We start from the raw sequence: 23064 nt of genomic DNA, 5'->3' as shown, positions 1-23064 counted from the left end.
CTCAGGACGCACAAGTGACAAATCTGGATGGATTGTAAACCTATTGGAATTTTATATAGCACCCTATGAAGCTACTTACAGTGCTTGGAAGTAGAGAGATAATAAGTATCAATCTTCCCCAAAAAGAAAAGATATTTTTTGTGGAGGTGATTTGTTTTCTATTTCAGATGCAGAATTTAAAAACTGATGTTGATAAAAAGATGTAGCTTTTAAAGGCAGTTTTGTAGGTACGCTTACGTCAAAGATAAATGAATTAAGTAATCAAAGAAATGAAAATATTGAAAAATATCAACCCTTTAAAGAAAGCCTGGATTTTAAAAATTTAAAGTCAACTTCTGAGGCTCTGAATAACTGGTAGTTAAAATTTAAGTGTGACATTTCCAGTGATTTTGATTTTCTCTTCACTCTGTGCATGTAGTTATATAATTACAGTCCAGGAAAATATTTCAAAATATCATCTATTCATAGTAAGCAAACTCTGAGAACTGTAGCTGAACAAAGGGAGACAAATGTATTTTAATAGTCAGTTCCTTCCCCGGGGAAAAGAAACATGAAGCAATGCGCAATGCAGTCAGGAAGTCATAGTTAAAAAACAAATACTTTTTTTCTTGGAGATGAAGTATTACATCATGTTACTCAGCAAAACATCACTTTCATTAGACCACTCAAGGTTCTTATGTGCAATGAGACAGATGTTAGATGCTTTAGAAAATGCTAGTAGGGCTCACATTGCTGCTGAAAGATGAAAAGTAAGTTTGAATAAACAGCACTGGTTTCTGCTCTGCACATACATCATGGAAGAAATACATCTTCTTTGCAGACAATCAGATGGTTATTATCAACTGACTAAATATTGGAGGAAGGGAGGGAAGTGCCTCAAACCACACATGGAAACATATGATACTGGCATCAATGAAGCTTAAATTTGCTATGGGATGCTGGGAAGCCTCTATGGCTAAAGATCCATAGAACTGTTCTGTCACATTCCCTTCTGAACAAGGTGCCTCTTCCATTGCTTCTCTTAGCCTCTGTGGAATTGAATGTTAAGTGTCTAAACCGGTCCTATGCACTTGATGGTAAAACCCAAGAGCTTCCACAAAACCACCATTGCTCAGACCTCAGTCACTTTTCTCTGCATTTCTGAACTTTCTCTGTTGAAATGAGCATAAATTTTTGAAAGGTCCCCAAACAGTTTCATATATGATAGCCACATGCATTATAATATAGTTCATCACATCCAGACCTAAATATAAAATCATTGCCTTTAAGGCAAGTAGTCTTTAACTCCTCTCTCAAAAAGTGAAACATGCTTGTATGAAGCCTCCCTTACTTAACTATGTTCCATTGGTTTTAGTACCACATTGTAAATGAAAATCTGCTACAACACTACCTGCTTAACTTTTTAAAATTAGAATTGATAAAATTTATCTCTAGACCAAAAATAGTCCATATCCCCAAATCCTAGCAATAACACAGAAATAAGAGAATTCTGAAATATATAAAAAACTCATGGAGTTGAACAAGATTTTTTCCTTCATGCATTAATAAACTCAATACAGTAACAATGTCTGTTGGTTTTGGGAGAGCTTTTAACATTTCATTAACATTTCAGTTTCATATCTGCTTTATGTGGACTATGATACTTAGAGCAATTTTTTATAAAACTGCAAGTTTATGCCCAAATCCATGTTCCAATCTTTCCTTCCCTGCTCTGTTGAATACAAAGTCTACATTGACTGCCACTTTTATTTTCTGAAATTACTATAAGTCAATTCTTTAGCTGATGGTAATTGACAGGATCTCTACCATATGAGCTCCCACACCAGAAAAGGATCAAAAATAGTTGAGAGGCATGTTCTGAGATAATTAAACTGAGAAGCACCTGACTCCAAAATGCTACATAACATGTGACTTTTAATATTTAAATTTTGTCTCAAAGTATTTTGTAGAACCTGCCTTCAGCTGAAGGGTGTTTGCTTAACTTCTTTCCTTAGTAATATAACACTGCATGGTCACAGCTTTGAATTACGGTACATTTATAAAAGTCAAACATCAGAAAAGAAAATTACTCCTCCCTGTGACCATAACATAAATTTCAAGTGGAGCCAAATTTTATGGGATTGAAAATGATGTGGCTATTAATTTAATAAAACACTTTTGTAGAAATGCCAAACATATCATGCAGTCTGCCTGACTGCAGCCCCGCCAGTCCTCCCCACCACCAATCGAACAGGTTATCCCATTGTGTAATTTTTGATCTACTAACATATTTCAGACTAGAAGGCACAAATATACACTACACTGAACAGAGGAAATAAATGTGATGCCATATAATAGAATCCCTCCTAGAATCTAAACATTACAGAAAGTGTTTTATTACTTTTGAAAAAGTTCTCAGTCAGCATATCAGGGATGTGCAGTGCAACACAGTAAAATAAAAGGTATATAGCCATGCACAGAGAAACAAATAGAAGAATCTTCTTTGATGGTCAAAAGGAGAATTTCAGAAGTCAAATACTGACTTCTGACATTTGACATCTAAAAAAACATTTTGTTTTTAAAGCAGTGAGTTGGACTCAGTCCATAGCTCCACTGATTTAAATCTGGATGTGCTGTTTCACAAACACTGAAGGAAACCTAGCCCCTCCCTAAAGATTAGAAACTGTCTTTAAAACATTAAGTGAACACATGAAAAGTGCAAAAGTTGAACATTCATCCCCAATTTAGTTGAACTGCAGGCAAAACTAATTTAACTTTAACATCATCACCACTTTATTATTTGTCCTTTTTTGATATGCACTTATAAATGTCAAAACACTCCTACTGGAAAGAGATGAAAATTAAAGGGCTCAACTGTTACTGAACAAGGCACTTTCTCAAGACTAATGCAATGCAACATCTCGCCTCATTCTTTGTTCAGTCTGTCGAAAACATGGATCAGGGAGCATTTTGTGGCCAGAGAATTGAAGCTACACAGATAGGAAGAGATGGTAGAGGAGAAACTGGAAACTTTATGCTAGTAAAATTAGGCCAGCAGCAAATTACTACCTTCCTTGCCCAGAGCAAGGATGATACAGGAGCTGTGACTCATATGTGTCTGAATTTTGATGCCTCTAGGGCATATCATGAAATAATTCCGTCCAACTATTGCACCTTCTATGCTCAATAAAGGCAATACAATGCTAGAATCAATTATTGGGAGAAAGTATATAAAAGCTCAGGCTATTTTAAAATACATGGATGATCCCTAAGGGCTATAATTGATGAGTAATTTGCCATTTTGTTTCTTGTGAAGTAAAAGAAGTGTCATACAATTCACTGGAAATCTACTGAGTTTCTTGAAACTGAAAAGATTTATGTCTGTTGTGAATGTATCCTAAAGATTTTTGAGGAATTTTATTGTCAAGAGCAGTGATCTTGAAAAGCAACTAGAGGAAGTACTTTCTATTCACAAAGATTGTCAAGTTGAGAAGCTCGATAACAACTCAGAAGTGAAGGGGGAAACTTGCCAAAAGAGCTGGATTGTTGGACAGAGCTATTGTTGGATAGAAACAAGTGAGTATCCAGAAAGGAGGAAAGAGTACATTTGAAAAGGTAAAGAATATTAACACACATTTAATTAAAATCTAAGAAATTATCTTGGTAGACTAAAGATTGAGATTTTTATGTTCTCTGCTTTTTTTTAATTTTTTTTTTTTTTTTAAATACACACTCCTCATGGAAGTACCTAATTTGGCAAGTTAACATTTTCCTTATATTCCCACACAAAATATTTTATAATTGCCATGTTTAACTATACTAGAGTCCCTATGTAAGTTACTACTTTTACTTGTTCAGGATAAGTAACATTTCCCAGATCTTCCAATATCTGAAATACACTAATGTAGCTGACCTTAAATAAGGATGGCTTGGTTGTTACACAACTGATTGGAAGATTCCAAATCATTGTATTTGGAGATCTCTTCAAACCAATGCTGCACCTTTGTGTGTGTCCCTCTCTCTAAACCTGCAGCTGGCTCATCACATAGATCCTTCTCATACGTGAAGCAGACTCATGCCACCAATGCTCTGTGTGGGGCTTGCAATTCAGTACAAGGCAAGTTTAAAGATGCTCATCCAGATTTTGTTTTTAAAAAAAAAAATCAGCTCTCCCTTGATCTCAGAGTGCTTCACCTCTGCGTAATCCCATGCTAGCTGCCTTCAGCCAAGACTGAAAGTCAGTAACTGAATGCTTCTAAAAACCAGTTAGAAATCTCAGCTTTAAATGCGAACCACTCTGCTTTAGGACTGTTTTGTTTATGACATTTGTATTTTATTTTAAAGTGTTTTTCCAGACACAGCCCTATAACTGTCTTGGGAACTGAAGAAAACAGAATGTTACACAAAACAAAACGAATTCAGAATTCTCTTTTTCATTTTGGTTTGTCTTTTTGTTTTTAAATCACCTCCTCTCCTACCTCTGGCCAGAGCTTTATCTCTTTTCTTCAGCAGAAGCAATTCAACTCCTCTTTAGGACTCTGAGTTTTGCTATATATGTATCAATTTAATTACCTGTGATTAGCTTCTGAGCTGACACACTAATCCCTTTGGATGTCAACCTCAGAAAGCAAGCAAAACTAACAAACAAAGCAAACCCCACAGAATCTGACCACTGTCTCAATGGCCCAACCTTGACCTATATCCTGTAGATACCCAGCAGAGTCCTGAAAAAGGTATTAGAAACTGGAACATCCCATTCAGAAGACCCAAAAAGTGCTCTTTCTACCCTTTAAAGCAAAGTTTAAGTTAAAGATTAAAATGCTGTTGAAAAGTCAATTGTGGCCAAGGAGATTTGGTCTACAAACATTTTAGTGCTTACCATGACAAAAAATTATCCACTGATCCCATCTGAAACAGACAACATCCCTAACCATGCTGGAACTTCTCTCTCCCCCCACTCCCCTACAGTTTCCATCAGTCTGCATAATTCTATAGTTTTAAGTCATATATTGAAAAACAGGACCCTACGCATGTAGGTAGAGATAATTTTTTTTTTTAGAAAAACAAGAATATTCAAAAACATAATGTGCAGAAAAATAATGTTCAGAAATATTTACTCTATATGCAGGAGATGCAGGTAACTATAACATAAATTACACAATATTCAAGGCAGGTAAGCTTTTGCTTGGGAAAATTTTGTTTCTCAGGGACAGGAAAGTCATCCTTACAGTAATAAAGCTCTAAGGAATTGTAAACTTGAACATGTCTACTTCTGAATTATAAAGTCCTATAGAAATGGAATAGTTTCATGATAGTCCAGCTTAATCATTGTGTCCACTGAATTTGGGTTAACTCCTTAACAATTTACTTTGTTTTCCAGGACACACCTTCATTATATATACACTCTCCTCCAGGTGATCTGCTGCCCCACACGACCTAACAGTGACACAGACAACCTTCTTCAACAAAGCACCCATTCATCTAATAGAAGATATTGTGCTTCCTAACAAACCTTTCCTTGTCTATATCCTTAAACAACCAGTGCTACAACAGTACCATTGTAAGTTATTAAAATTTACATGAAAAAAAATTTTTTACATAATTAAGAGCTCTAATGGATTTCTCAAAACAATAACCGGTAACATTGTGCTGTTAAAAATTATGAAGAGAAGCTTTACTGAAACAATAGTAACCAATACTGTTAATGCAGCTGTAGGCTCTTATAACTGGACACTTTGACATTATTGCTGGATTCCTACAATGATAAGGATGGGTCCTTTTGAATGACTGAAATTGTGTGATTTAGTATTTTTGTGCCTATTTCCTAATTAAAAGGAGTAATATGAGTTAAGATTTCTATCCAATACAAAAAAAAATACTTTATTTTGTAGTTATTTAGGTTAGGTTTTTTCCAAAGGACAAAGTATAACGATGCTTATTATTGCCCTCTTTCTAAAAAAGTCATAGAAGCTAGCTAATTCAAACCTGAGCTTGTTACTCAATAATTAGTGCCATTCATTGTTTCAATGAGGTGTTCTAGTACACTAGATATGTATCAACTTAAAAACAGTTTTTTGATAGTAGAGGTTTTATTGCCAGAGCTAGCAACACTTCTTCAAATTTAAAAGAAAATATTTATTCTAGTGATCAAAAGAATTATAAAACTTAAGGCATTTTTTAAAATTCTCTAAAATTCTTCCCAATCACACAGTGCGTTTCAAAGGTCTTACTCTTAACTACTAATATATTAAAAGAAATCAGAATTGTCATTTAAAAACCCCACATTTCATATAATATATTTTGAAGATATTGCAATTAAATTAAATACATTTATATGTCAACAAAATAAAAAATGGAGTGGTCCATCAGGCTTTTAATCACATCAGGAATTTAATTTCCACTAGCCTTTAACAGAAGCAATTAATTGCCCTAAGGAAAAGAAAGCAAAAAGTTTACATAAAAGAAAAGCATACATATAGAAACAAGTTATGCAGAAAGTTGAACTAATTGTATATTAAATTCTCTTTTGATTTCATCATAGAGCTTTTTTAAGGAAAAAGTTAATTTATTTATATTAATTGTTTTTTGGTATTTTACTGCAGATAAGTTATCAATCAAGCCTATTATCAACTAAAAAATTTTGCATGTTTTCTTGGTTTTTTTAGGGTTTTTTTTTTATTTTGGGGTCTACATCAGGCATAGTTTTTAATTCGTGCATTAGCTCATTCTGAATGATGAGAAAACATTTTATAATAGAAGAGCACTAGCAGAAGGCAAGAGGCCAAAAGTAACTAAGTCAGCTCCCCAAAGAATATGTGCAAGCTCTATCCCTGGAGGTTTTAAAACACTCATCATGTGGATAAAGCCCTGAGCAACCTGGCTTGATCTCAGAGCTGACCCTGCTTGAAACTTGAGACCTCCAAAGGTCTGTTCCAACCTGAATTATCCTACAAATCTGAAAAATCAAAAGTCTTACTTGACTTGGCCAGCTTCAGCTCATTACTAAATCTTCATGCCAACAAAACCACCTAAATTAAAAAAAAAAAAATCTTCTTTTGTAGTCAAAAAGCACTTCAATATTATTCTACTAACAACTGTACCACAGGAAATCCACACCAGTTACATCTCACATTTAGTTGCATTTCCTCACAGGCCTATCTTTAAATCATGCTGTTTAACCATATCCTTATGGTTTTCAAAATTTGATATATTCTACTTAAAATTAGTAATTTGGGGAATATTTCTATATAGTTAGCATCATTACATTATCTTGTTTCTGAGAAGTTTCTCAAAGAGTATTCCAATAGTTTACTTATGCATCAGGTTGGTTTTCTCTCTAACACCGTTGTGACTCATATTGGGAAGATATATGAAAATGATAAAAAGAAATGTGGCCAGCAGGTCAAGAGAGATGATTCACCTGTTCTACTCCACTCTCGTGAGACCCCACCTGGAATACTGCGTCCAGCTCTGGGGCCCTCAAAATAAGACAGACATGGACCTGTGAGAGCAGGTCCAGAGGAGGGCCATGAAAATGGTCAGAGAAGTCTCCTATGAGGAAAGGTCGACAGAGTTGGGGTTGTTCAGCCTTGAGAAGAGAAGGCTCTGGAGAGACCTTACTGCAGCCTGCCAGTACTTAAAGGGGGCCGATGAGAAAGATGGAGAGAGACTTTTTACCAGGGCCTGCAGTGACAGGATAAGGGGCAATGGTTTTAAACTAAAAGAGGGTAGGTTTAGATTGGACATGAAGAATCTTTTTACAATGAGGGTGGTGAGGCACTGGAGCAGGTTGCCCAGAGAGACTGTGGATGTCCCATCCCTGGCAGTGTTCAAGGCCAGGTTGGATGGGGTTTTGAGCAACCTGGTCTAGTGGAAGGTGTCCCTGCCCATGGCAGGGGGTTTGGAACTAGATGATCTTTAAGGTCCCTTCCAACCCAGACCACTCTACGATTCTAATTAAAACTAATATTTTTATTTTAATGAAAGTGCCGTGCATATGTATAAAACATGTAAGCAGTAGCATATATAGATATGACTCCTTTTAGTCTGAAATACTAAAAGCTGTACAGCTTCCCACCAACAACCAACCTCATTTTTGCATGCTATTTTTTCTTATCTAAAAGTAGGTATAATCACAGTTGCAGTCTTTCAAAATGTTGAAAGATGTTTTCAACTTTATTAGGTTGAAAATTGGAATGCATTGAATAGTGATCAACGTGTCAATGTAAAATTCCTAACAAGCATTAGAAAAAAAATCCTCAGGGTCAAAATGTGGACCTCTTGCTCAGGTTAACGAACCAACTATAAAACGATCCTACTGAAGTTATACTTAAAAAATTTATCTAATCTTAGTAAAGAGATCCAACTTATTACAATAAAAACAGACCTAAGTAAAAAGTATAACAGTAATTAAATGAGTCTGCATCTATTAAAATAAAAAGCTAAATAACCAAAGATATGTGAAAAAAGGGTAATGGATAATCTACCATGCCATCTGCAAAAAACAACATTAAAAGGTCAACAATGACTGAAAAAGTTATTTATCTTTGTGAAGCCTCTTTCTCAGAATATTTGCTGTTTGTGTATCTTATCTTTTTGTCCTAAATCTTGCTGTGTGAATTTCTGTTATTCATTACTTCAGGTTCAGGACTGAAAGCTACACAGTATGCATAATTTATCAATAGGTATAAGACAACTGTTTTCCTATGTGTTTTGGAGAGAAGATGCATCTTGAAGTGGAACTAACCATCACAAGTACAAAATATACAAAATTAAAAAAGTAACATTACACAAGAACCTGCCATGCTACTATTTCAGTAAAGTTATAAAATTACAAACTTCAGATTTAACAGTGGCTAAAAGTAAGTAATTTGTGGTAGATTAAATATTTTCTCCATTTTTACCTCATTCAAATGGAAATTATCTTATCAACTCCGTATTTGTTTATTTTCATATACACAACTTTAATCATTTGTATTTAGATTAGGTTATTATGCTCCTCTAAGTCAGAGACTTGTTCAGCAGGTATTACAGTTTCCCCCCAAAATGACAAAATATACAGCACTGTACTACTTATACCCAAACTAACGATAATAAAAAAGAAATCCAACCCCCAAAATAATCCAGAAACACACAATAAAGCCCAGCAAAAAAAGAAAGAGGTCTTCAAGAAGGGGGAAAAAAGCAAGAAGTTCACCTTTGCTTTGACTGAAGCAAATGTAAACAGAAATTACTCTCACATGTGACTTGTCATTGAGAATTCATCACAGCAGCAAAAGACTGTGAACAAAGCATACATAACACATTACTATGCTCTCTAGAGTGTGATGGAACTTGATGCCTGACCTTTCCCCATAAGAGAGACAAGATTTAAAGCCTTCATACTAAATTTGGCCTAGAAATTAAGATCAGGCAAATGGGAGAGAAAATAAAGAGCTTTTCCATGAACTTATTAATGAAATCAACCTAATAAAACAGAAATTAAATTCAATTATTTTAATAACTGCAGGTAGAAAAAGAAAGGAACTGCAAAGTTTTCAGAGTGTAACAAAGCAACTTTGATGTAAGCAAACAGAGAATCAGATACTTGTAAAATTACATGGCACAGTGTGTCACAGTAATTCACTTCCAAGAGTTTCTATATATTGCTAACAGCTGCAACTGCCTATCAGAAAACTAGATTCCTGTGATTTTCAGTTTAAATAAAATTGAAGTTCTGCTTGACAGAATTCAGAACTTGGACATAAAATCCTCAACAGCAACGTTTTTGAAGAGGACAGTTGTTGCACTGTCTACAGCTATGTAGGAAATTACGTGCAGGAGACAGAGGCCTCTTTCTCTCTATTGATCACAATTGTCAAAACCTTGAAGTTGATGAATACATCTTGGCACAGAAAACCAGCTTTTAAGCCCTTTCTTAGGTTTCTCTGCCCAGGAACATCTAACAATTTGCTGTTCAGTGATGGGCAACTACCATACCTTGTTTCATCTTTCACCTTGTGTGTCTATACTGAAGGAAGGAAATGGGAAAAAGTCTTAAAGTACCATGGAACATGCATTTTTTCCTCATCTCGCTTTTAGTGAAAGACTGAGTCATAGAGAATAACTAAACCCAAACAAACAAACAAAAAAAACATCAAGCCTCGTCTCTCCCCAAAGTATTAATTCTGGAGACTTAGCAGAGGACTTTTGATCTCATGGCTAGACTTACCAGGAAAGAAAATTTTAGTTATTTCAAAAACACAATACATTGATGGTGAGAAAGCAGCTCTGCTGAATGGTCTTGTTCAAGCACTTTGAAATGAATGACTGATTCTCCCCACTGAAAACAATAGCATTTGTAGGTATGAGCTATCATGAATCTTAAGTGCAGCACCTACTCTAGATTTGGTATCAACAGCAGCATTTTAACATAACTGTCTTCAATGCCAAACACACACGAAACATTCTGGCTTTGTACATGTATGAGAATAGCATGACCTATTTTGAAATGCAGATTTATTACACATGCATTACTTAACAGTGACAAAGTGAAAGAAAATCATGAATGAAGCAGTCCACCTAGTTAAATATGAATAAAATTTCAATTCTTTTAAGTCTGCCTGAATTACAGAGAGCATGACACCAGTCACATGATAGCAAGGACAGCTGCTTTTGAGTCAAATCTTATTGTGAAGGAGAGTTAACAGCTTCTCTAGGCACTGTAAAAGTGTAATCACGCTGGAATTCAATCACTGCATTATCTCCTAAAAATTGTCCTCTGCTTTTTATAGCACAAACTCTTTTTTTTGGGGGGTGGGGCAATGACCTCTTGCATTTTGATGTACTGTAGTAGTAAACTCTTACATTGATAAATTTTTAGGTTGTTAATGACATCCTGTTCAAAAATTGTAAAAAAAGTTCAGATAATAGTAACGGTGGCTATTTCAAGAGAATCAATAAAATTTATTAATAGACTGAACTATGTTTGTCATGGATTTGTCTTCTTAGAAAATTTGAGAAGAAATAATAGGTGTTTTCCTTACCACAAATCTTATGAATTATTTTCAAGTGGTTTTTATAGAATGCATTTCAAATATATATAGAAAAATTATTACAATTAAAAAAATGTAAGCCATCCTATTCTATCACTCCTATTGTTTCTATCAAACCAGAAGCAATTTGTTCCTCCTCTCCTTGACATGACAGCTACTTTTCCCAATAAAACTGCATTTTCTGAGAAACATGGTTTGCCACGATTTCTTCCCAGACTATTTTAAGTTTCCTACTTGATCCGTTAATAGCCCCATTTTGCTAAAACTTCACAGCAAGTAGTATACTATAAAATGAATGCATGTATATTTGAAGGCTTGCTATTCTGCTGAATAATTGTTTCCAAAAAATTTTATTACCCAACTAGAATATTCTATTACTGACCCTTATTCAATTTCATAGAAAAATACAAAGCTTAAAAACTGATGATTTTTTTTCTGTCTCAAATTATAAAAATATATTATATTTAAAACACTGCCAATGGCAAAAATAAACCTACAATATGAAAAAGTGATTTTGTTGCTGAGTGCTTAAAGTGGCCTAGCACAGTCAGCAGAATGAAAGCAGGGCATTTGCTGGCCTCCAGGAGGCCACAAGGTATGCATTAGTCACTCCTAGAAAAGGCAGCTTGACTCCTTGTCATACTTGGCTCAATCTATTTGATTAGAAAGGGCTCAGTTTGACAGTATTGCTCCATGTTTTCCATCCACCTTTGCTGTGCTGCACCCAGGCAATCCCCTATGCAACAGCTTAACAACATCTGTATAGGCTCCATGATCCCTAGGAAGGAATTGAGCCTTCCCTCATAGCACAGATATCTATGCATACGTATATAGAGATTTTGCATTGTTCCTTGTCCGTCTGTTTTACCTTCAGGATTCACTCTAGGTTGCATGGCAAATGACATTCAGCAGAAAATTTGGAGTTTCAGACAAGCCAACCTTGTACTTAAAAAAATAGCAACAACAGCTTTACTTCAGGCTGCACTCTTCTTACCTGGACAACCCATGTATGTTGCTGGTTTTCTTGAGAGTTGTTGACTTTATGGCCTGCTCTTTAATTTTTAATATCCCATGTCACTGTCTTTGTTCTACCTACTATGACAAACCTCACTAAAAAAAAAAATAATCAGTGAATTATATAAAAGTGCATGAAGGTAGCATTCCTACTATTAGCCAATTACTTTTCCCGTAAGAAAATACTATGTTTCTTGTATTATCAAGGATATTAGCTGTGGCTAAATGTGAGGTGGCAAGGGAACAGTAAAACACACATTACGTACACTCATTTTTCCATGGTCTTGAAATAAAGACCATAAACAAGCTTGAGCAAGAATGGCAGAAGATTTCAGTACTGCAATATAAAGGACGACCTTCTCTTTTCATGCAGAGTTGCTTCCCACATATCCGTGTATGCAGTACTGACAGCACTTTCTCCCTCCATCTTTCAGAAAGAACAAGTCAGTAAGTACTTTAATCTAGGACAGATTTCATCAATTTTAATTTGCTTTAAGTGTAGCAACAAAACATATTCTAATGGGCAAAACTTTTTATCACAGCTCTTGTTTCTGTATTTTAATAATATTTCACAACTGAGTACAGTTAAATAAAAAAAGACAAGTCTATCAGACAGTCATCACTTGTCCTTGAGGTTTTTTTGTCTCCTTATTCTCCACAGTCATTATTCTACACAAAATTGACAGCATAATATTCAAATAAATAAATCTTCTGCAACAGCTATTTCTGATCAAAGGTCACTTGTTCTTTTACATCTTCTAGGCCATTTGCCATCAGATGCCAATCAGTGAAACAACCACTAACCATTCCCCAGGGAAAATAGGGACTGTGGAAGCAGAGAGTCATTCTAAACAGCTACTAAAATTCAATGACCGAACTATGTAAGAATATCTATTACTGTCCTTTTGGCTTTAGATTTTGCTTTGTCTCCTTTACTATCATTAGTCATTTCTTAATATGTATTGCGCACTATAAAACATTGACCCTTTGCTACCGCAAAGACAGTCTTTTCACGTACTGTGGTATTATTCACCAGCTCCCAGGACTCTGAAAAGTATCAGTATGGATCCTAGCAACAACAAAAGGTCATATAACTATTTTTAAAATGCCAGCCATCCTGTTCATAAATGCTCACAGGACAAGTAACAGTTACTGCTTTCATAGTGCCTCCAAAGTAAGTAACATGTCACAAAGGATTTATGCTTTGCAATGCAATCATTCCTTATTGCTCAAATCCTCTAGCAGCACAGAATTGTGTTTCCTTCTTTCTTTATACTATAGCTCCCACCCCCTCTATAGTAAACAATCCGCATCATTGCTGTTCATTTGACATATTGAACAGTGTCCTTAGCTTAAAAAAAATAGAGACCATTGGAGCTGAACCATCCCCATGGCCAAGCATCTGCTTAAGCTCACCAGCGAAACTAGTATTCTTTCCAACAAGATTATTCTTCAGGGTTTTTCAAATTAAAACTATACATTGAAAATCACTCCATAGCAATGCTACACATGCAACATTCTGTAGCTAAAAACATGCTGTATTGTAAAGGATTATTCTTTTAAAGAAAAATACACACTTCCCACATACAGTTAGCATAGACAAAAAAACAGGTTCAAAATCATATACTAAAGGAACCCTTTAATTCCCTGAATATGCAAAATGTTACTAAATAAGTTAACAATTAACTCCTACTTTCTTCCAGTATTCCTTGATTCACAAAAAGCAAGTCATGCTTTTCTCCTAACAATAATTAGGTGGGTTTTTTCCTTCATAAGTTAAGAAAGGTGGTGAGGATCATATCAAAACTGGCATAAACGGCTTTGCCAGAAATGGCTGCAGGATGAGGATACAGATACTTTTGCTGTCTAAATAAGGTGCTCAAGGACACTAATAGCTCTTAACATCCTGAGTCCATGTAGAAATAGCAAGCCACAACACTTTTCTTTGGGCTATATTAATTCCAGGAGACCTCACGGTTCTGTCAGACAGAGTGAAAGTTCAAGACAGAGTGAAAGCATTGAAGGGGACGGAGCATTTACACAGTCTTCACATCTCTAGATCATCTAGACCTCCCTCCCAGCAGGCATAAGGCATCATTCATCTCCACTGACCCCATTACTATATATTTAGGCATATTGTTGTTGAAGATTTTCTATCTTTATAAGAAATGTGCAAGTAAGAAAGCAAGTAACACCCTCCCCCACTGACACACACTATACAAGGTGTATGCCTTATAATTAGGCAAAATCCAAGAAAGTGGATACACTCAGTCAATTCACTGTTCAACTACGAAGAAAAGGTTTTAACATTAAAAATAAACCTTACTGATTTCTACTACACATTAAAACAGGGAAGAACAACCATCTTTAAATTGGAACAAAAAGGGTGCAAAAAGTAAACAAAAGCATCTTTTATTCTTAGGATAAAATGTGGAAGAATATTAGTGTTAAATCAATATGGAATGAATGAATAGGTCAGGACATAAGAAAGTTGCCTGAGAACGAACAAAAAGGTATCTCCATAGTGGCTTTAACTGCTTCCCCTCATCTTTCTGTTCTCCCTCAAAAAGAAAAATGTTTCACAGTTTTCCCCATTCAGTCCCACAGCTACAACCACAAACAAGGCTGCATATTTATATGCCAATTCAAAATGAGTGTTTTGAAACAATTCCATATGAACTAAGGTTCACTTCTTAATCAGGTCACAGTGCAAAAATATTCCCATCCCCTCAATGAAATAAAAAAGGTACACACATCTTTGCTTAGGACTGACTTTCACTGTACTTTTGCTTCTTGTCACCAAACAGAGAAACAGAAAAAGGTTTTCATTGTAATAACAGTAGTCTTAATTGTTCCAACTTAAAAAAATCCTTGCTCATAGAAGTTAATCTTGTACATCAGATAGACAGAGACTCTAAATATTATTTCAGGTTCTGTGTAACCACCCAAAAAGCCACAAGCCTCATCAATTAATAATGGAAAACTAACATTCTGTAACAGAGTGAAAACAACAGCTAGGGGCCATTAATATCAATTGACACAAACTCCTATGGCTTACAAGAAGCATATCTTTTAATTGCTGTAAATGCTTTGCTCCAAGCTCAGTGTACTTGGAGTACTGTATATGTGAGTGTTCTGCCTACAAATTGTGTAAGAAAAAGAACAGATATATGCCTATCCATTTATTTTTTGAACCATCCAATTACTATTCAACACATATCAGATCCAATATGACATTCATCAACTAATTACCTTTTGACAAGAATCCAAAAAGAAAATACTTAGGCAATCAAAACACAGGCAGAATGAAAAAAAGAATGGCACCACTGAAGGAAAGACGCTAGGAAGAATAAGATAATCGATGTAGTACTATGCACTTAGGACACCAAGTCTCACCCAGAGGGTTATAAAAAATAAATAAAAACTACAAATACTCAAATACTGGGTACCAGACCTTTGCTAAGCCTCAGCACTTAATTGTGTGCAATTTCTCAAAGTGTTTTTGCCACGTAAGCTGGATTCTATATATAGATATTATTTTCTGCAAAATAGTGACAATTCAATTATTAGGTACAAGCAAGTAAACTAAATTCAAAAATTCTTCCTATCTGAAAAGAGTTCTCAAACTGTCTTGACTTCTGTAGGTATATTCCTTATATATAGCACAGATGAAGATTTTTTTTTAAATGCATTACTGAGCTCTCATTATGACATTTGTCATGAGGTGTAAAATCTTGGCTTTGTTGATGTTAAGGCCTACATCGCACAGGTCACATGTTCCTTTTCCAGTTAAAAAATGTTTTTGAAAAAGAAAAACTGTCTTGTTTGTACAGAGATATCCTTTATACATCTGATATTATGCTCTAAAATATACTTATTCTTACATGAGAAAAATTCACACAAATTCAGAGAGCCGTAATTTAGAAAAATGTCTGCTTATAGTTCTTAAAGGGTATAGAATTTATCAAAGAAAATATATACTAGAAATCTCAAGTAGTTATTTCCAGTCTGTTCCTCAAAATTCCACTCGTTTTAGAACAAAAAAATCTTGAATTATTTTTACCTAGTTAAAATTAATATTTTGCTCCTACAAACTAAAATTCAGAAATACCAACATGACAACATCAAAGCTCTTCCTTTTTTCATAATGTTTGTCTTCCATACAACTAGAACCACCCATATTCATTCATAATAGCTAAGGCATAGAAATACTAAACATTAAGAAGAGAAGTAATCTTCTGCTACCTGACAAAAATACATCTATAGACTTCAATCTCATCATAATGATGCGAAGCATCTCATACATATCCTAATACCCCACCACTGGAAAGAATGTCCTTCCAGTTAAATTATTCCATCACAGAATAAATTTAACCTAGAAAATTTCCATTCACAATAGCAGAACTGAAGACCAAATATTAACTCATAAGGCATAATAATCTGTAGAAAAACAGAGAACTACAGACAGTAATAACAACTCTCACTTTTTTTTGATACAAGGCAACACCAGATTGCTATTAGGCAATACGAGTGTATAAAATGCCACTACACTAATACTGTCTAATTATACTAATCAAGTCATAATTCTTAATGTAATCTAAAAAATGTTTTTGCATACTTTTCCCCCCCATTCTCCCTTTTAGCAGATTTTTTTTAAAACAAAAAAATTTGCGTTGTGTATTCAGCATCCTTGGAAAAAACCACCAGATGGCAATGCAGTGTTCAAGTATTCTATTTAACATACATGTTACAGGGAAAAAATCTGTATGGATCAGCATGAGGCTCCTTCCTAACCTACTTCTTCTTTGATGAATATTAAATAATTCATAAGTAAAAACTCTATTCACCACAAGTGATCAAATACCACTCAACCTGAGAAGAACAGACTTTAAGAAACCCGAGTTTCTAAGGATGAAAAACCACATGGGTTAAAAAAAATCCACAGTTTAGTTCAAACTATGAAACAGGAAAATTTCAGGAAAAAAAAAAATCACTGAAAGGAAAACATTTAGAACTGCATTACCATAACGTTCTCAAAATACTATCAAGGACTGCATTGAGCAACACTCAGTGGACTGCACAAAAAGTAAATCTATGCACTTTTTAGGTATATTGTAAATTTATATGAAGTTTCACAACACACTAAAAAACAGGCATTATTTCCCATGCTTTTGAGGTTTAATCCAATTCCAGTAAAACCACGTGCTGAACAAAATCAAAATGTGTAGGCTTTAACAGAGGAACTGTTTCATGAAGCAAGATGCTTTGAGATATTTCAAAAGGCCAAGAAGTAGTGCAAGAGTCATCTTCCCATTTAGCAGATCACATCTGATATCCATTATGTGCCAAATGAAAGTTCATCTTTGCAGTTACTGTTGCAGGCTCTGAAGCCTCTCCAGAAGTTCACGGGGATTTCACCAAATACCTAAAATACCCAGTTAACAACAATTACATCTACTCTGAAGTCAGTGGTTGGAAAGGCAAGGCTTAAGGCAAAGGATCTTTTCTTTCTTGCTTGAGAAGGCATTACAACTTGTAGGTGTTGTGCATTCAACTATAATTGACAGGGAAAGATTAGGTGTGCTTAAGTCTAATTTAGTTTTCCACATACACGGATATAGGAAGAAGTTTCTTGCATAATTTGCATTTATTAATGGAATTGTTACTGGAACTGCTCATCCAGCCATTCTTATGTAATGAACAGTTATTACATGCTCTAAATGCAAAATAAATCCATTCTATGTTAAAGAGTAATTTGAAACTGTTCATTGTATTACAGAAATTATTTAAAACATTAACCGGAAAAAAAAGATCTATCTTCTGTCAGATAGGAACAGAATCATACATACAAGATAAAGTGTTAAACATGTACGTCACACAGCTGTGAGCAAGCTGATTTAAAGCATGTTTTCCTGCTAATGTAAAATTTGATTAATACGCTTCCCTTTATACCCTATATTATTATATTTAACTGATGAATGGCACACAGTGGTAGAAAGATTCAAGGACTACCTTTAAGTAATGTTATTTAAGTGCTTTGCATAATGACAGCTCTCATGATCAGAGATTTAATCCAATGCAGCACAACCTAAGCTTTCTCTTGTGATGTTTTTTACTCTGCTTTTCAATCAACACAAAGACAAGAATACTATATTGATCCTAATTGTTTACATATATAGCTAATTATTTGATATAACTTCAGTCCTGAAAGCCAACAGACAGCCGGAATTGTTATCCATTTTTAGAAATAAAACCAGAATTTGAGCCTATAAATTCTTCCACATTTTTGGCATGCTGTGAATACTCACTGACTTTCTGAAGGTAGGTTTTCATGTTCTTGACAGATCAGAGAAGTGGTTGGAAATGTAATTCTACCAGATGGAGAAACTCATACTTTTATTAATCACTATGTTTTTAGCACAGCTGATAAAAACTTACAAAAGAGAGCTGAAGTACTCTAGCAGGAAAAATCCAACTGACAGTATAGAAAAGATGTATGTCCAAGGATAGATCTCTTAACATAAAATACTGAAGCTAAATATATAAAGAACACAAGATTTGTGTTTTCATGTTTGGTACTTAGAAATAAGCTCAACAAAAGTGAATTAGAAGGAGTAAGTCACAATTACGACAGCTATTTAGCATATTGATGCAACAGCTTCTTTACTTCTAATACATTCCTTTAATTCATGACAGAGGAGGAAGTACATAAAAGCAACACATCTCTAAAAGGTGGATACTACTAATCCATATTTGTAATTATAACATCTTGTAAGTATAAAAATATGCAAACATATTTATTTTGCTATTCATTTTACTTTAATGCTGATATTTCAAGGACAAAGTGAACTCACAAGTGGAACTGACTAAAGAGACATAAACCATGTCCTCACCATCCTCTGCTTCTGGTTAACATGTTCACATAAAACTAAAGGTCTATTTTCCAAGTTGATTTTTTTTCCTACTTCCAATTATAAGTTGCATTAGTTTCAGGAAACCATTTCTATTTTCATATTACAGATAAGTGAATCTTATTTTGCTAAAACTTCTGTTAAAATAAATACGGTTTTCTCTGTTGAAACAGTTCAGAATTGCAAAATAGGCCTCCCAAGCACCCAAGGGAGGAAAAAACCAAACCAAACCAAAGAACAACATAAACAAACCAAGCAGCATCACACATGTTACTACAGTCCACCTACTTCTGTGGAAGTTCTTCAAGTCTAAAGTCACTAAACAACATGACCAAAGGCAGCAAGATCTGAGATTTCAGTAAATCAGAGCTTTTTCCTTTGCGCACATACAGTATGACAAACAGCCCTCTTGGTGGTACTGCTAATCAAAACTACACACAGGGTAAGTGGATCTCACAGGAAAACACCAAGAACCCCATGCTACAGTAACGTATGATCCAAAGACTTCCATTACAGTTTTCCCTTTTCATTACAGCATCAGGATGAGAACACATTCTATACATCTTAAAAAGTATTGTATGCTCTTTCTTTCGCTGGACAGCAATTATATTACTTTCCCAAGCAGAAATTAAAATGTATATTTACCACTTTTCTTTGCATTGGTTAATCAGAGGAATCAGTCCATATATTCCAGCTTTCCTGAGTTTAAATAACCCCAAATATATTTTAATCTCAAGTTTTGGTTGAGGAATACCTTACTTTATAGTGGTACACCTTATTTGCCTTCCCTCCATCTACATTTCCAGTCACTAAAATATTGGAGACAATCAGTTTCATAATGCTACAAATACATTCCATTGACAATACAAGATATGATTTAAGCTGTTGCCCAAAATGTATAGAAGAACTGTGTCCTCCCTAAGCACCAGTTTACAACAGCTACCAACCAACTTGTTGGAAACAGATTTAAAAAAATACAAAAAGAAATCAGAGCCAGACTTCTGGAACAATACCACAAAAGCTACCTAAAACACTCCAATGAAAAAAGGAAAATGACTAGTAACAACAAACCTAATTAACTAATTCCATCAACATGGGAGTAAGACTTCCATCAAGGTTTTAGTGTCCCTCAGTGCCATAGAGCAAGACAGTTTGCAGAAGTAGTACCCTATAATTTTTTCTTTATCCAAAAGTGAAAGAGGGGAAAATTAGAATTTGAGGGTGACAGACAAAAAACGAACCCAAAACCACCCAACCGTCTCAGTATTGGTGTTCACTTTATTTACACATGAAGATAATTCATCTACAGTAACAGTATGAAAGATGTTTGGTAAACATGTCACCGTCTGCTTGGTTTCTGATAAACTGCTTGTATTTTCTTTGCTGAATTAAACTCTTCAAGCATGTATCAGGTAGCCCTTTCAAAAACACATTTTGCTGTTCACTTTTCATGGTTATTAAATTTAATGTGCTTGATCTATTTGTTTTATTACAAAAATCAGTAGCCTAAACCAAAACTGCATGATCTCCATTTCCAAGAGATTCTTCACCATAAAGTATATAGTCAAACAGATAAATCTAGCAGCTCACATTAACAACACTGACTGCAACAAAGTCTTTTAAGTTAAACAGTTCTGGGATAACTTTCCTTCAGCAGATGAATTGTTACATTGATTTCACATTACATATCCGATTCTAACATTTTTGGTTTTTTCATCAAGTTCACGTGACACGACATAGTCTAAAAATATAGAGAAGCTACTAATTTTTTTTGCTGCAGAATTTGAAATCCACTTCACTATGTTCCAAACCACCATAACAACACCTTAGTATACATTTGCAAATATTAAGCACTTCTTTCCAAAACACATTGTAACCACAAAGATAAAGATTTACTTACCTGATCCCCTTTTGGTCACAACCTTCAAGCTCTGAGTTAGAGTAGCATACAAGAGAATCAAGTTGGGAATAGGAGCTTTCATCTTCTGTCTTTCCGTGACTGCTTCCTAGAGTACCAAAAAGAAGAAAGAAATACTGATTTTATATTGGTGCTGAAACAAACTTGAAGTAACTAATCATAATATTGACATTGTGGAAAAGCTGAATACAGTGTTTGTGAGCAATTTAATGCACCAAAAATGATCTATTGCTCCTGAAAAAAAAATACGTAAACTAAAATCACCATGAAACAAACACATGCACACACTACATTTAACCCTGGAGCTTAAGTTCCACTTTTGTCTACACATTGAAAATTCATTGGGTCCCTGTTAAAACTTTACAACAGATCTCCTGAATGAAACAACTTGGATCAATTTAATCCATGAAAAAAGTGTTATCTTTTCACTAAACCTGCAAAATAACATCTAGTTCTTTCTTTTTATCACATAATCTACTTCCACTCCCCGTCCCCTGAGGAAAAAGAAAATAATGCCCTTCTCCATTAGTTTTGCTTCCATTTATTAATTCCACAGATTGAGCACAAGATTCACAATGCAGAACCATTAATTAAAAACAAATCCAGTCATCATCTTAGGAACAGCAAAAAGTAGAAACATAAGAGCACATCAAAGAAACCAGCAGGGACTCCTGTAACTTGAAACTGAGCTGAAACCTCAGGAGGAAGTCCAAACTAACATATTCACTGCACTAAATCAGAAGTGAATGTTACTAGGATGGGAGAGAGGTGGATCACAGGTTGTGGCTCAGCCTCCACCTCCAAGATGTGAATAAAAGTTTTGCATTTCTGTTACTTGCGTCCTCTGGGGATTAAGTGGTATGAGCAGCTGGTGAAAGCAGGGACTAAACATTCTCTTAATTCCCCATATAACTAAGAGTGTGTCATCTAGTCATGGTGATTATCGGCTTTGTTCTGGAATGGTTGATAGGACTAACATCTCACATTTCAACATGTTAAAAGGTGAAAGGGAGGCCAAATGTGGGAACCAGGGAAAAGAACCATGTGATCAATGGTTCTTTAATATTATAAAGACCCAGAAGAAACCAATGTGGTTTTGATATTGACCTCTGTTAATCACAGCACTGTACAGCAACTGAAAAAGTTCTCAAAAGAAACCACATAGTACAAGCTTTGATTTCAAAAGAGACCATGAATCTTTTGCATTTTCATTGACAGTCAGGTGACTGAGTACCCAAGACATTTTTGAAAGCAGAATCTTAAAATATCTTAAATCTTAGAACACATTAGAAATAAGAAATCGTGGGGGTGTAAAAGAGCACATTATGGGAAGAATTACTTAAAACAATGATGACTTCATACAGAATCCATGTTATAGCTTTACGGTTTCAAGACATTTGAGAACTAAGCACAAACCTACAGCATTCATGATGATGGCTTTATTAAAGATGAGGGAGTGAGAGAATACAGTTTGACAACAACATTTTGTGATAGCTTATTTTTTATAACAATATTTATACTCCCAGAGAAACACACAAGCATCAATATGTTTGCTCATTCATTGTCTGCAAACAAACTTTAGCATTTTCGCATCACAGGTGAAGGACTATCATTTACCTACACTTAGATACAACTTCAGAAAAGTAGGCAACAAATTGCTTATCAACATAGAAATTAAAACATGAAATACGGGATTTCTGTGAGTTAAATTATGTGCAATGGTAACATTTTTAGTTAAGTTTATAATTTAACTAAGTACCATGACAACTGGCAGTTATAAATAATATAGATCCTTAGAATTTTAGAAGCTAGAAGTGAAGGTTAATTTTCCAGGGGCACAGTGAGTAGATATCACAAAGTGTCATGCCATATTTTACTGCAGACCCGAGTCGAGCTTTCCGAAATGAAAGTCTCATTTCTCAGTCACTGCACTAACTGATGCCGCAGGAAATCCTGAAGCTGGTATCTTCAGCCTCCAGGGTACTAGCAAGAGTCAACTCCTTGCTCTGTGTGAGCCTAATAAATACTGTCCAAAGAACCACAGGATCTTACTATGCAATTACAAATTCACTAAATAGGTTCTGACTGTGAAAGCAGATCCAAACACATCCTTTTTGACCATACATCAAAAGATGATATTGCTGATCACTGTGAAAGAAATGCAAATATATACACACAACTGCATATATGTATGTATGCATGTATCCCT

The 23064-nt window shown here is 34.9% G+C and overlaps 1 protein-coding gene across 1 annotated transcript in view; it reads right to left on the bottom strand.

Moving 5' to 3' along the window:
• The window catches only part of IL1RAPL1 (interleukin 1 receptor accessory protein like 1), a 728553-nt gene that overhangs the window by 619080 nt on the left and 86409 nt on the right, over positions 1 to 23064 (bottom strand). Inside the window, exon 2 of the mRNA XM_069784874.1 lies at positions 20838 to 20943. Within this exon, the coding sequence (XP_069640975.1) occupies positions 20838 to 20919 (82 nt within the window). The 5' untranslated portion in view covers positions 20920 to 20943. The remainder of the gene's footprint in view (positions 1 to 20837; positions 20944 to 23064) is intronic.

The sequence above is a fragment of the Haliaeetus albicilla genome, chromosome 6 (assembly GCF_947461875.1).
Source record: "Haliaeetus albicilla chromosome 6, bHalAlb1.1, whole genome shotgun sequence".
NCBI lineage: Eukaryota > Metazoa > Chordata > Aves > Accipitriformes > Accipitridae > Haliaeetus > Haliaeetus albicilla.
The sequence above is the reverse complement of the archived record's forward strand: the minus strand, read 5'-3'. Positions and strand labels throughout refer to the sequence as shown.